We start from the raw sequence: 14,274 nt of genomic DNA, 5'->3' as shown, positions 1-14,274 counted from the left end.
GACTTTCCACAATACTGTGATAGTTGAGTTTAGAGTTGGAGTAGGTGTAGACATTAATACAATAAAATGGAGGGATAATTGAATAAATAATATGAACAATACTCGTTATAATGACTGTTTTCATGGTACTGTAACAGTTGAGTTTAGAGTTGGAGTAGGTGTAGACATTGTTACAATAAAATGTTTAGATAATTGAATAAAAAATATGAACAATACTCATAATGACTGTTTTTTTTTAACGGTACTGTGATGACTGAGTTCAGGGTTGGGATAGACGTTAATATACAATAAACAGGTAATTTGTCAAAATAATACAAATAATTCTCATTAACTTCCGACCACAGCTACATCCCTTCTAGCATTAACAGACAGGGAAAAACAAAAAACAACTTGCCAATATACCGAAAGCTTAAAAGACAATATCCATAAATAACTTTAGAATTATTCACCCTCAAAAAAGTTTTCAAATGTCTCTTTGCAATATGCTGAGTGGAACTAAGCTGTAATAGTCTTCTTTTTTATATTTAATTTATAATTATTGGAGTTTTGTGGTCATTAATAAAACTGGTTAGCTGTGTTTGAAAGAACCCATGCATCAAGATAATGGTTAAATAAACCCAACACAAATCTCCTAAAATAAAAAAGGTAGGCTAAAAATGGTGTAAATGCAGACTGAACTTAGTATTAGCAGTATCTACACAATACAGAAAAAAAATGGTAAAAACGTGTATTTTTACTCAGATACTAGTCACAAAAACAAACACAATGCCAACCATAACATTAACAACCTTGAAAAACAATGCCAATGATATTCATTTTTTCAGACAAATTCATTTTTTTTATAAGTTTGGATTTATTTTACCCAAAGGCAAACAAATTGTAAAGAATTGACACAAGGCACAACAACAAATGACATGCAAGTATTAAATAACTCTACAAGCAAAAAAAAATAAAAAATCTTGAAGTTTGCCTTCACTGCTTTTCCATGACGGCCAAATCTTCCACAGCAGTGGATGGATGATTTTCGGGGATTGCATTAAGGGGTTCAAGGCATTTCCGTTTTTTGCATGGAGGCGTGTAAGGCACAGGAAGTGTGGCATCATGAGACGTATGACACCTCACGTCCTCCAAAAGGTCCTTTAATCGAACAGTCAACGAGTCCAAAAACAGCTCATCATGTAGATCAGAAGTAAGTTCAGAAATCTCTCGGAGTAAGCTCTCACACTTTTGTTGTTTCTGTTTTATTCTGTTGGTGTCGTCGTCTTGGGTTGGTGTGTTGCCATCATCAACTAATGTCTCAATAGGTTTCTGCACTGTAGTGTCCACTGTCTCTTGGATCTCTGTGGCCTAAAGAAATCAATAATGTCATAGAACAGTTATAGAGACGTAATTATTTATGTAAACTAAACCTGTCACAATAACTTTTTTAGATGTATGATATACTGCACCAAAATACTGCGATAAACAATATTGTCATTTTAAGACTAATTTATGCCACTCATTATATAATGTCAGAATGACAATATATGTACACTACATACATTCACCTGCCACTTTATTAGGTACACTTTACTAGTACCGGGTTAAACCCCCTTTTGACTTAAAAACTGCCTTAATACTTTGTGGCATAGATTCAACAAGGTACTAGATATAATTCTCAGTGATTTTGGTCCATATTGACATGATAGCATCACACAGTTGCTGCAGACTTGTCCATGTAGCAAATTTCTCGTTCCACCACATCCCATGTGCTTCATTGGGTTGATGTCTGGTGACTGTGGAGGCCATTTGAGTACAGTGAACTCATTGTCTTGTTTAAGAAACTAGTCTGAGATGATATGGCATGTTATCCTGCTGTAAGTAGCCACCAGAAGATGGGTACACTGTGGTTATAAAGGGATTGACACGGTCAGCAACAATACTCGGAGTGTGAATACTCTGTGCGAATTGTAGACTCAGGCCCCGTTTACACTAGTGCGTTTTAGTTTTAAAACGGCGTTTTAGATCAAAAACGATCCGCGTCCACACTAGCGCTTCACCCAGCATTTCTGAACACATTTCCATCCACACTACACCACCAAAAACATATATCATGTGACCATTCGCGCACTCTAGGCATGCGAGTTCTAGTATAAACAGAAAGCATGTGTTTCACTCGGCATTTGGTTATTGTTAGCCAACAATATTTTTGGCGATCGAGAACTCCGGCGTAGTGTGGACGGATGGCGTAACCATAGCAAAACTTATGCGTTTTAAAACGAAAACACATTAGTGTAAACGGGGCCTCAGTTTCCTGTTCTTAGCTGACAGGAGTGGCACCCGGTGTGGTCTTCTGCTGCTGTAGCCCATCTGCCTCAAGGTTAGAAGTGTTGTGCATTCAGACAAGCTCTTCTGCATACCTAGGTTGTAACGAGTGGTTATTTAAGTTACTGTTGCCTTTCTATCAGCTCAAACTGTATGGCCATTCTCCTCTGGCATCAACAAGGTATTTCCAACCCACAGAACTGCCACTCACTGGATATTTTAAACCCTAAAGATTTAGAGGTTGTGCGTGAAAATCCCATGCCTAAATGCATTGAGTGGCTGCCATATGATTGGCTGATTAGAAATTTGCATTACGTGCAGTTGGACAGGCGTACCTTATAAAGTGGCAGTTAGTGTATATGCATAATGCAAGTGCATTCTTCTAAAGCACACATTTTATTCTTAAAAATATTTCATTTAAAGTAATTTTAGCAATTGGGCATTGAAATCAGAATGTAAAAATGTCTATCCTAAATAAATAAATAATAAATGTTAACAAAAAGAAAAAAGAAAGCTAAAAGTAACAGGCTGCTATATCTGCTACCAGATAGTAGATAGTAATTTATAGTAAATGCAATAGTAAATTTTTTATCATACTGACACCTCCAATAGAGACAGATGTTGCACAAAGCTAAAATGTTGCTAGAATGTTTTTTTTTTATATATGGGTATTAAGTGTACATCATCACCAAAAATGATAGAGCTCATGTGCATGTGGTGTGTGATAAGTCAAAACATTGATTATTGTTACAGGCTTAATGTAAACTCCAATTCACCTTAAGTGCTAAAAAAAAAGTTTGACGATGTTTCAAAAAATGCGTGACTGACCTCTCCAACCACAGTATGTTTTTTGTGCTCATCAACCCCTGGGAAGTAAGCAACATACTGCTCATCAAACTTAACTGCAGATGGGTTTGATGCTATGGCACGTCTTAGCTGGCAAGCGCTCGCCTTCCTCTGTTTAGGAATGTTTTCAGGTATCTGAAAAAACACAACAATGCCAACTCCTTTTCTTACTTGTAGGCAACAATACCCATTTTAATTTTCCTATTTACACTGATGCATTTCTTATTTTCCTCCCTCACTCTTGATTTTTATTTACCATCTCTCTGACTATTTTTCTTTACATACAGTGCTCAGCATAATTGAGTACACCCCATTTTGAAAACTAATATTTTTATCTATTTTTCAGTGAATATAGGCAATGTATTTTGGTGCATTTAAACGACAGAGATTTAGTAAACAGATAATATTTATTAAACTAGTATTTTAGTCACCAAACATATTGAGAAATTGAAAGGTAATACAATTAAATTTACGCAAAATATTGCAAACACAACCTAAAAAAAAAAAAAAACTAAATTGACTTTACTGTATTGATTTTTCCTATTTGTTCTAAATTTGTATTTAATATTTTTCTAACACATATTTTTGGGTGTACTAGTTATTTTGTAAGACAAGCTCCAGATTTGGCTTTAGTACTGACTTGTCTAATGTATATGCACAAGTATAATAGTGTATAGTTTCCTAATAAAAATATGAAATGAAAGATAGATTTGTGAGGGGTGTACTTATATATGCTAAGCACTGTAAAGTGTATAACATACTGCAGCATTCATTACATGCATGCATACACATACACAAACACGGCATTACATTCTATATTAACATTGCCCAAGACATTGAATACATATTAGAGCTAAACAAAAAATCTGACATGATGATGTTTTGTGATAAATTGCTATACTGAAAACATTTCACCTAATTAATTAAAAAGCTCCATTACTTTTTGGAAACAATTGATCATTTTTAGAATAAATGCATTTAATCTTTGTGAAATGCTCAATAAAGTTCCTGAATGGACAAAGGAGATGCTGCGATGTGACTGTAATATGTGAAGATTATTATAAATGTGCTCATTTATAACATCGATGCTAAAATTATATTTTCTGCAGCCATACAATATTTACATTTTGATAAATAGCTAATTTTGCTTTCGAATAAAATATAATAATAATAATAATAATAATAATAATATTTAATATAATTGGGGCTGGTGGTCAAAGAATAATCATGATTAATCACATCAAAAACAAACGTTTGTTTTCACATATGTGTGTATTGTGTATATTTATTACGTATAAATAAAAGCACATGCATATATTTGAGTAACCATTTAGATTTAAAATAGATATACATGTATGACACATCATATATACACATTTTATTATCTGTGCAACAAAAATGTTTAGTTTATGTATGTGTAATACACATCTTATGTCAAATACTTTTATTTTCAAATTGTTTTAAATTGTGCTTTATACAACTGAGTGGGCTTGACAAACCACCTGTAGAAACACTTCTCTCTCATGCACCTGACACTTTATTTAAACTCCATCTTACAAGAACTCAATAATGAAAACAATATTTACTAAAATTTTATTATAAATAGATTATATATATTATATAAATTAAATTATAAAAGTACCACAATCATGTTGCACTGCTTGCTTCAACCTTTAATACCTCTCTTGTCTCATGTGTATAGTTAAGTTTTGTGTTTCGTTAGATATGCATAGGTTTCTTTTTTTTTTTTTTTTTTTAAATAGCTCTTATGTCCAGCGTTGTTTGTATTCATGAATAATTTATGTAACATCGTGGTCCTGCGAGTCACGACATTTCGTTCCTCTGTATGTCCACACATGTAGCAAAATGACAGCAAAGCTTGACTTGACTAAGTTTTTAATAACTCTTTGCCCAGCACTAAATACCTAATTATTGTCGACCATAGATAAAATGTATCTTAAATTTGATGAAAGTTTGTGTTACAGGCAAAAAAACAAACATACCATCATACTGAATCACACATATTTAAAAATATTTTCTTTGTTCTAGGTCAGGGGTGTCCACATTTGGTCCTGGAGGGCCGGTGTCCTGTAAAGTTTAGTTCCAACCCCAATTAGACACACCTGGGCTAGCTAATCAAGCTCTTACTAGGCTTTCTAGAAACATCCACGCAGGTATGTTCAGGCAAGTTGGAGCTAAAATGTTTAGTATACAGGCCCTCCAGGACCGAGTTTGGACACTCCTATTCTAGGCCAATGGACCAAAACTCAATTCCTGGAGAGCTGCAGCTCTGCATAGTGTAGCTTCAACCATCTCCAACTCACATCTGCTTTATAGTCTCTAGTAGTCTTGAACACAGATTATTTGGACCAGCTGTGTTTTATTAGGGTTGGAACAAAACTGTGCAGAGCTGCGGCCCTCCAGGAATCAAGCTTGAGACCTATGCTCTAGGCATTAAAAGTTCAGGGCACTAAAATTATAAAACTGGTATTACTTGAAATTATAACAGAAAACAACATCCCAGTTTAAGAATGTTTGTTTACAGTTATTTAGTTCGATTATATAAGAAATATAAAAACCAAAAAACCTTGTAATCAGGGAATCTGATTAAATGGACCACGTATATTCTGGCTGGACAGTCCAGTTTCTTGGAGACCCGGAGACGACGTCGCTTCTCTTTATTACTATGGTCTGAGCTGTCATCAAGCTGAGGACAATAAAAATATACAGTTAATTTTTGTTTTGTTTAATTATTTTATTATATTATTATTATTCTCTTATTTTTAATCATCCTATTAGATTATATTTTTTCAATATACAATTGTGTTTTTAATTGGGCAACAAACAATATAGTTAATTGTGTTTTTTGGTTAAAGGTGCTGTTTTAGACTCTTCTAAAAAGTAAAAAATACCCTAATATGTTTGAAGATATTGAAGAAACATCCTTAGTGAACTTGTTCATCTGAAAAATGCTACAGTCTGATAGTCTGCTTTGAAAATGTGTTTTCCGTAACGGAACTTCTGTTTTAGTTTTAGTCCCTTTAACCTGCCCCAATGCCAGTTTAGCCATTTATATTTCAGCACCCAAGAGTTCCACATTAGGGGGTTATTAATTAGGAAATAAAATATTACAAACATAAACATTAGGTGAGCAGATTACATTGTTACCCTGTGTCCTAACAACAAACTACATGAAGCAATTTGTGTAAACACAGATACAGGGATACTGGAGCATTTTAAAGCCGAGAAGAACAGCTGGTCTGTTAATAAGCTGACATCTGAGCAATTCGCTGATGAATCGACTGATCTTAGTCGCTTTAAATGCTCCAGTTTCCCAGTATCTGTGATTACACTCAGTAAACAGTGAGTTCGGTGAACAGATGACCTTCATGGCCAATCACAGTGTGTTTTTGCTGAGCGCATGAACACAATGGCAAATCAACGCTGTTTAAGAACAAGCTTAACAGCGCTTAAATGTTGCGCTTAAATGGATGTTTTTAAAATTTTAGTACCGTTTGGTAATAAATTCCAGTATTTTGATAACACTAAAAACAAACAAACATTTATTCTGGATGCGATTCAACTTTGCCCAGCACTAATGATAAGCTTTTGCAATAAATAAGCTAGTGACGCAGTGGCGCAGTAGGTAGTGCTGTCGCCTCACAGCAAGAAGGTCGCCAGTTTGAGCTTCGGCTGGCTCAGTTGGCGATTCTGTGCGGAGTTTGCATGTTCTCCCTGTGTTCGCATGGGTTTCCCCCACAGTCCAGCGACATGCGGTACGGGTGAGTTGGGTCGGCTAAAAAATTGTCCGTAGTGTATGTGTGTGAATGAGTGTGTATGGATGTGTCCAGAGATGGGTTGCAGCTGGAAGGGCATCTGCTACATAAAACACATGCTGGATAAGTTGGCGGTTCATTCCGCTTAGCGACTGTGACTATGTGAGCATTTTAAGAGAGTTTAAAGCATTTTAATAGAGCATAAAGAAGGTTAATAGGTTGTTTTCAATCATGTAGTGTATATATATATATATATATATATATATATATATATATATATATATATATATATATATATATATATATATATATATATATATTTATTAGGGCTGTGAAATTAATCGAAAATTCGATTTCGGTTTCCAAAGATTATGAAAATCAATAATAGAGATGAAAATATTCATATACCACCCTCTTTCTTGTTGTACACATTTGTTGCTCTGCAAAGCTCAGTCAGTCTCACCTAAAAATGACTAAAAACATGTACTGTAATGTAACGTTTGCAGCACGGGATGCACATCATTCATTGATGAACATTCGATTCATTCATGTTTTTAAAGTGCAAAAGAGACCGCATGCTGCAGCTGTGTGTGTGCGGCACACACACAGCATGCGGTCAGCATTCGGTCTCATTCGCAGACTGTGCGCTCAGAGACAAGCAGAGCACACACATCTAAAGTCATCAATGCGAGAGCTTTAATGGTCAAATAGGTGTCAAAACGCTGTGTTTAGTTATTATCCATATTAACCCTCTTTTGTTTTATAAACAAACAAGTTGAGAATCAAAAGACATGTGAAAGAGAAAACATTAAAGTGACAGGCGCGATAGTTATGCTGTCGCCTGTTTTTATTATTATTAATCAAACAACAGGACAAAATCCCTCACTGCTCTTGACTGAACGACTTTTTCTAAAGTTTTTTTCTTACAGTGAAGATGCTTAAAGCACAGTTTGTTTCATATTTTTTTCTATTGTATTTTTTTTCTCTTTCTAGTTGTACACATTTGACTTTCCTTTGCAAAGTGGAAAATATTTTAACTGTATATATGCAGTTAAAGTCAAAATTATTAGCCCTCCTGAATTATTAGCGGCCCCTTTCCCTCCAATTACTGTTTAATGGAAAGATTTTTTTTCAACACATTTGTAAACATAATAGATTTAATTACTCATTCATAAGAAATTTCTTTTATCTTTGCCTTGATGACAGCACATAATTATTTAGAGATATTTTTCAAAATACAAGCATTCAGATTAAAATGTGATTCAAAGGCTTAATTAGGGTAATTAGGCAAGTCATTGTATAACAGTAGTTTCTTCTGCAGACAATCACACAACGTATTGCTTAAGGGGGCTAATATTGACCTTAAAATAGGTTTCAAAATATTTAAACCTGCTTCTATTCTAGCCAAAATAAAACAAATCAGTTTCTCCAGAAGAAAAAACAATATTATAGAAAATAATGTGCAAATATCCTGAATCTGTTAAACATCATTTGGGAAATATTCATAAAACAATATATATATATATATATATATATATATATATATATATATATACTTGCGTAAGTAAGTTGTCTAAATTCATATATATATATATATATATATATATATATATATATATATATATATATATATATATATATATATATATGTGTGTGTGTGTGTGTGTGTGTGTGTGTGTAAGAATTTTGACAACTTACGTACGTAACTATTTATCGACATACCAGCTGTTCCTGTCTCTTCTGTTTTTGGTGTTTGTGCTTGTCTGCGCCTCGGTGACAGGAGTAGACCATCCTTCCCACCAACATAAAGGGTATCCCGTCAAAAGGAACGTATTGGAGTTCCCATACAATACATTTGGATCCTAGTTTGGGATCTGTAAAAGCAAGTTAGCTACAGTAAGTAAATATGTGTTCTCAGAGAAACGACGCGGCTTGCTAATGCCTTGTTTGAATGTTTGAATAACTGCAGCCTGGCTCATTTAAGATTAACACAAAGAGTAACACAAGCTTACCCTCCACACCGAAAGACCTGTCTTTTGTCCAAACGACGAACTTTGTCATCGTGTCATGTACATAACTCTTAAAATTACGTTCGAAACACCGCTTTGAGGGGAACCTTTGAATATAACCGGCCGCCATTTCTGCACCAATTGTTGTTGTTTTTTTCGCGCAAGAGTTTAAAGAACTCTCGTCACTTCCGGCCGAAGCCACTTCTACTCTTTTATTTTTCTTTGCTAAAAATGACACCGAGAAATCTACCAAAATCTAAAAAGTTGCTGTTATTTTTTATTATCTAATTTGATTAGAATCTTTATAAAGCGTTTTTGTTTTGTTTTACATAAAACACAATCACACAATCGTGTAATTTATTGATTAGATTGATTTGTGGCTCACACACTTTTAGAAATTCAGCTCAGAAACCTAAATAAAATTATAAAATAAAAAAAACGAGTCCGAGTATTGCAAATGATTGTGATTGGTCCATTCTAATTTACGCTGAGAAAAGTAACACTTATCGCGCGGCACTGTTACACGTCTACATATGTTATAATTTCTAAATATATGTAAAATATTCTCGAATCACCAGTTAATAAACGAAATATTACATATTTTACCTATAACATTTTACATCACTGCACTGTAAAATTGTAGCATTTTTTAAAATAAGTATTTTATTTTGTATCAGCAGTTATTAATATTTTATAAAGGAACACATCAAATTTGTAAGTAACTAGTAAATAATCTTTCTCACAGAGAATGCACTGTAAAGTATTAAAATAAGAAATATGTCCAAACTCGTATGGTTGCTGATAAGCCCCGCCCATTTCAGAACTCGCTTGTCACTTTCCTTGACGCTCTGCCCTCTCGCTCTATTTCTAATGGGCTTGATCGAAGAGACCCAGTGGCTTTAGCTTCCTGCTATATTGAGGTCTCCTCTCGAGCTTCCTCTTCTCATTTCCGAATAAGCATGGGGAAGAATAGCGAGAACGGCGAGCAAACAATCTGCTGATGAGGAAAATGTTGAATCCACTGTAAAATGTTAGTTCTCTCAACCGTGACGTAAACAGTTTTGCATAACGAGTTGTCTCTGTGTATGTTTGTAAAGGCTGTCAAAATCAGAGGCTGTATAGATTTGCGTGAATGCACGATTGTATGCTTGTTTAGGTTTAATTTTGCATGCCTGTTCTATATTTGGATGAACTGTCTCGAGTGAGCAAATTTGAGTTTGCAATCTGCAATACGTGAATGTAGGTTATCTGGAGCTCATCTTTAATTGGGACAGCAGCATTTGAGCATCTCTATAGCCTAACGTAAATTTCTAGGTCACGTTTGTTGGTAGAATTAAAAGTAGTGGCTAATGGGGATTTTGTAGTACAAGCTTAAACTGTACAATAACCTTGTGCTTTGGAAAGAGAAGTTGTTTATTAAAATGTTGTTTTGTTTTTCTCCATGTAGCCTATAGCATTTAATTAACGGACTATGGAGAACTAAAGCCAATCTGGTTGATAATGGAGTCAGTCCATCAGTCTTTTTTTCTGAATGGGATCAGCTGACAGAGAGGAAGACATGAGTGGAAACTGATCAAGTCAAAGATGCTTCATCAAATATTCACCTCAAACACTGTCCACTTTCAGCATCACTTTTGGCCAGACTAGGATGTTAATGTTGAGGTTTTCACTAATTTGGACATGTTATGACATTCAGAATAATCTGAGATTTAATTTACTCTTTCTGCCATAAAACCACAAGAGCCATAATGCGTATCAGTTTTTGCCAGGCTCTGTTAACTGGAGCAATCATTTTAAACTTGCTCATCTTGTATTACGTCTCGCGGGCTCAGCAGCAAATGATGGAGAAGCGTCGAGAGCAAGGTAAAGGCTTAAAGAAAGCCTCTCTTCCTGTGTCAGGCCTAGGAGCGATGGGTAACCTCGTTGGTGGAAGCATGGTTGGAGGTGTTAAATTAGGAGGTCTTGAGGGAAACATGCGTGGTCCACGCGTCACGATCCTGGTTCGGGAATTTGAAGATTTTGAAAACTATGTTGGTGATGTTGCACGCTCCTTTCTGCGGCAGAGACCAGAATTACCCTTCCTCGCAGTTGCTGAAAATTCACCGTACCCTCCTTTGGCTCTTCCAGAGGGAGCACGGCTGCTGGTGATGTCCCCAAGTCCTGACCAGCCTCCACAAACTCACCGTCCCGAGTTCAACGTGCAGACAGAGTTTTCTTTGTTAGTTCCTGATGGTGTGGAGCTGGACCATGGTCGACAAGTTGAGCGTCTCATTCGGGAGCTGGAAGGGGAAGGTGGTGGGCCGGTCCGACTGGTTGCTGCACCAGTGCTGACCCGCTCTTCAGTGCAGTGCCTTCATCTTCGGGTCAATCTGCGGGAATGGACTGCCACTTACAGCCCTGCGGCCTCAGGGAGCAGTGGTAGCGTCTGCACAGCTCTGCAGGGAGACGCTGTTGTTCTTATTCGCACTGAGGACCTCTTCAATCTCTCAGTTCCCTTAGGGCGCCCCCTGATGTCTTCCTTGTTTGTCCAAACTTCTCTTCGAGGCTGGAAGGTTAAACTCCTGGAGGGACCTTCATTCTCAGCCAGTCATCGGCCTTTGTTTAGCTCTGCACACAACCAGTGGAAAGCTGATAGTCGCCTGAAAGATGCCACTAATCACCTCATGCGCAGCTTTGGCCTGAAGCGCCTGATCTTGCCTGATGGTAGAGATCAGTGGTTTGGCTGCAGTAAAGAGACTGCGCGATGTTTCGGGACAGTTCGAGATGACACACCGGAATATCTTTACATTGAGCGCTGGACTCCACCTTGCTGCTTACGTGCCCTCAGAGAGACCACTAAATACGTGATCAACATTCTCGAAAGCTCTGGTGTGCGCTACTGGCTGGAAGGGGGATCCTTATTGGGAGCTGCCAGACACCAAGATATAATCCCATGGGACTATGATGTAGACTTGGGCATCTACTTGGAGGATGTCCCAAATTGCGACTACCTAAAGAATCTTGACTCTGGTTCTCTGGTTGATGCTAACGGCTATGTGTGGGAGCGAGCTGTTGAAGGCGATTTCTACCGTGTTCAGTACAGCGAAACCAACCATTTGCATGTTGATTTATGGCCATTTTACCCCCGTAATGGAGTTATGACCAGGGACACTTGGACTGAGCACAAACAAGATGTGGAGTTCTCAGAGCATTTCCTGCAACCCCTGGTGCCAATGCCATTTGCTGGCATTACCACTTATGGTCCGAACAACCATCGTGCCTTCTTGGAACTCAAATTTGGAGAAGGGGTTATTGAGAACCCCCAGTACCCAAACCCTGCCAAGAAAAGACTAGACAGAAGTCGCACATTTGGATCGTAGCAATCAGGAAGTTATTGTGTGTGTTATTTATTGTGTGTGCATTGTTTGGGAAGTCATACATCTCTTAATATACTGTATGTAAAAGTACAGATAGTCAAAGTATGTACTTTTCTACACTGGTATATCCCAGACATGTCACAAAGACTAAAAAAGGAAAAAGGTCAGATTTTTATAAATATATATATATATATATATATATATATATATATATATATATATATATATATATATATATATATATATATATATATATGTCTGTAGCAATTAAACACTAACACAACTTAACATTTTTGTAAATAGATGAGGAACACCACTTTTACAAACCAGCCTGCATCACTAACTGTATTAACTCATCTTTTAAGTGTGGTAATATGTCAAATCATTTGATATGTGTAATAAGCAAACCAGAAAGCTTATTAAAACAGTGAAAGAGCTCTACTGATTTCAACTTAATGACCATTATAATACCTCGATGGACTTCCCAGCTAGATTTATTTGTGTTTAAAAGAAGTCTAATAGACATCTAAACATAGACAGCTTGGCTAAAACAAGGCTTAATTTGTGCTGTCAGTGAAAACTAATAGATGTCTAAGAATAGCCCAAAACTAGACCAGTCATCAGGAATGAATAACTACACACGTGAAGTGTGTCTAATTTGTTTACATGTATACTTTTGTATATTCTGATCTATTAGATATTTTTCTGACAGACTAAATTTAGCCTTGGTTTAGCCGACCTGTCTATGTTTAGACTTCTATTAAACACAAAAATGCTTGGTGGTTTTTTTGGATGTTTTCAATGATGTATATTATGACATGAGGGTATGTTGATGTTGAAAGAGGCTGAAATGCCCTTTTGAAATTCTGTTTTATTTTACTCCAGTGAAATGGTTCTAGCTGAACAAAAGTGCAAATGCCATTGAACAAAGCTACTGTTTTATGCACATTCACACTTTATTAATTATATTTTGCACCAAGTAATAATTTTGACTGAATACTCTCAATGACTGAATGTTGGATGTGTTTTTTTACGAATTGTTTTGATTCCAAAAATATATATTGCATGATCGTAACTTTGTACTTGTGTGGTTTAAATGTTTGTTTTGACTGTCAAACTGAGTTTAGCTTTTTTTTATTTATTTATTTATGTTTTAGCACCATTGGTTTCATAAATGTTGTTTGTTTGTGTTAAGTACAATACACTTTGTAAATACATAATGACCAGCAAATAGTTCAATGATTTAGAAAAAACAAACAACATAGAATATAAAAAAACAGACACATCTGTACCACTTGTTCTGTTTTAACATTTGGAAATAAAACAATGTACATAATTTCATTTGGGTGTTTAAGTTGTTGCAGCATACACAAATTGTAAAAGGTCAAAACGACCACAAGGTGGCGTGGTAGTCCATAATACATTCTCAATACTACACTTATTTTTTGAAGCACTACCTCATTAGTACCATTGAGAAAATCTATTTAAGATTTAAAAGCTTTTCTAAATTGTTGGTTATGTTTACACAAGTTGATTTTATGTTTTAAAACAGGAAAATTCTTATTGAATTTATAAAGTCGGCCAGTATATTGTAAAGCTCAAGAGTGCGCAAACTAGGGATTTCCTGATCAGGTGTACCGATCCCATAACCCGATCTGACACTTCTGTATTGCAAAATAAAAAGTTGGTTGTTCATTTTGAAAAAGATTTTGGAGGCTAAACTGGTAACGATTGGGGCACGGGTTGATCGCAAAGCTGAAGAGCCTTGTGCGTGTTGCGGATAGGGGCATCCGTGTGCAAAGGAGGGAGAACTTTCTCAGAGAGATAAAAAAAGGCAGGTGCTCGAGCACCCAAACCCCCCTTCTGCACGTGTCTGCTATTTATAATGAAGTAAAATGAAATAACTCTGCAAACGGACATAAAACAACTCCATCTTCACAGTTTTTTGCGGCTGCTCATTAACTCTTGATGAGTTCACTACAC

General features: G+C 36.0%; 2 protein-coding genes across 7 annotated transcripts; one reads left to right on the top strand and one right to left on the bottom strand.

Moving 5' to 3' along the window:
- Window positions 1–811: 811 nt before the first annotated feature.
- si:dkey-31c13.1 lies at window positions 812–9,091 on the bottom strand. Of its 3 annotated transcripts, NM_001386261.1 has the most exon segments (5): window positions 812–1,347; window positions 3,133–3,285; window positions 5,738–5,857; window positions 8,649–8,800; window positions 8,939–9,091. In NM_001386261.1, coding segments are annotated over 5 exon segments (927 nt in total). In that variant the 5' UTR covers window positions 9,066–9,091; the 3' UTR covers window positions 812–972.
- fkrp (fukutin related protein) lies at window positions 8,664–13,627 on the top strand. Of its 4 annotated transcripts, NM_001089490.1 has the most exon segments (3): window positions 8,669–8,822; window positions 10,383–10,583; window positions 10,616–12,446. In NM_001089490.1, a coding segment is annotated over 1 exon segment (1,611 nt). In that variant the 5' UTR covers window positions 8,669–8,822; window positions 10,383–10,583; window positions 10,616–10,683; the 3' UTR covers window positions 12,295–12,446.
- Window positions 13,628–14,274: the final 647 nt, after the last annotated feature.

Source organism: Danio rerio, chromosome 15 (genome assembly GCF_052040795.2).
Source record: "Danio rerio strain M-AB ecotype USA chromosome 15, GRCz13ab, whole genome shotgun sequence".
Lineage (NCBI taxonomy): Eukaryota > Metazoa > Chordata > Actinopteri > Cypriniformes > Danionidae > Danio > Danio rerio.
This window is presented reverse-complemented; position numbering and strand designations above follow the sequence as displayed.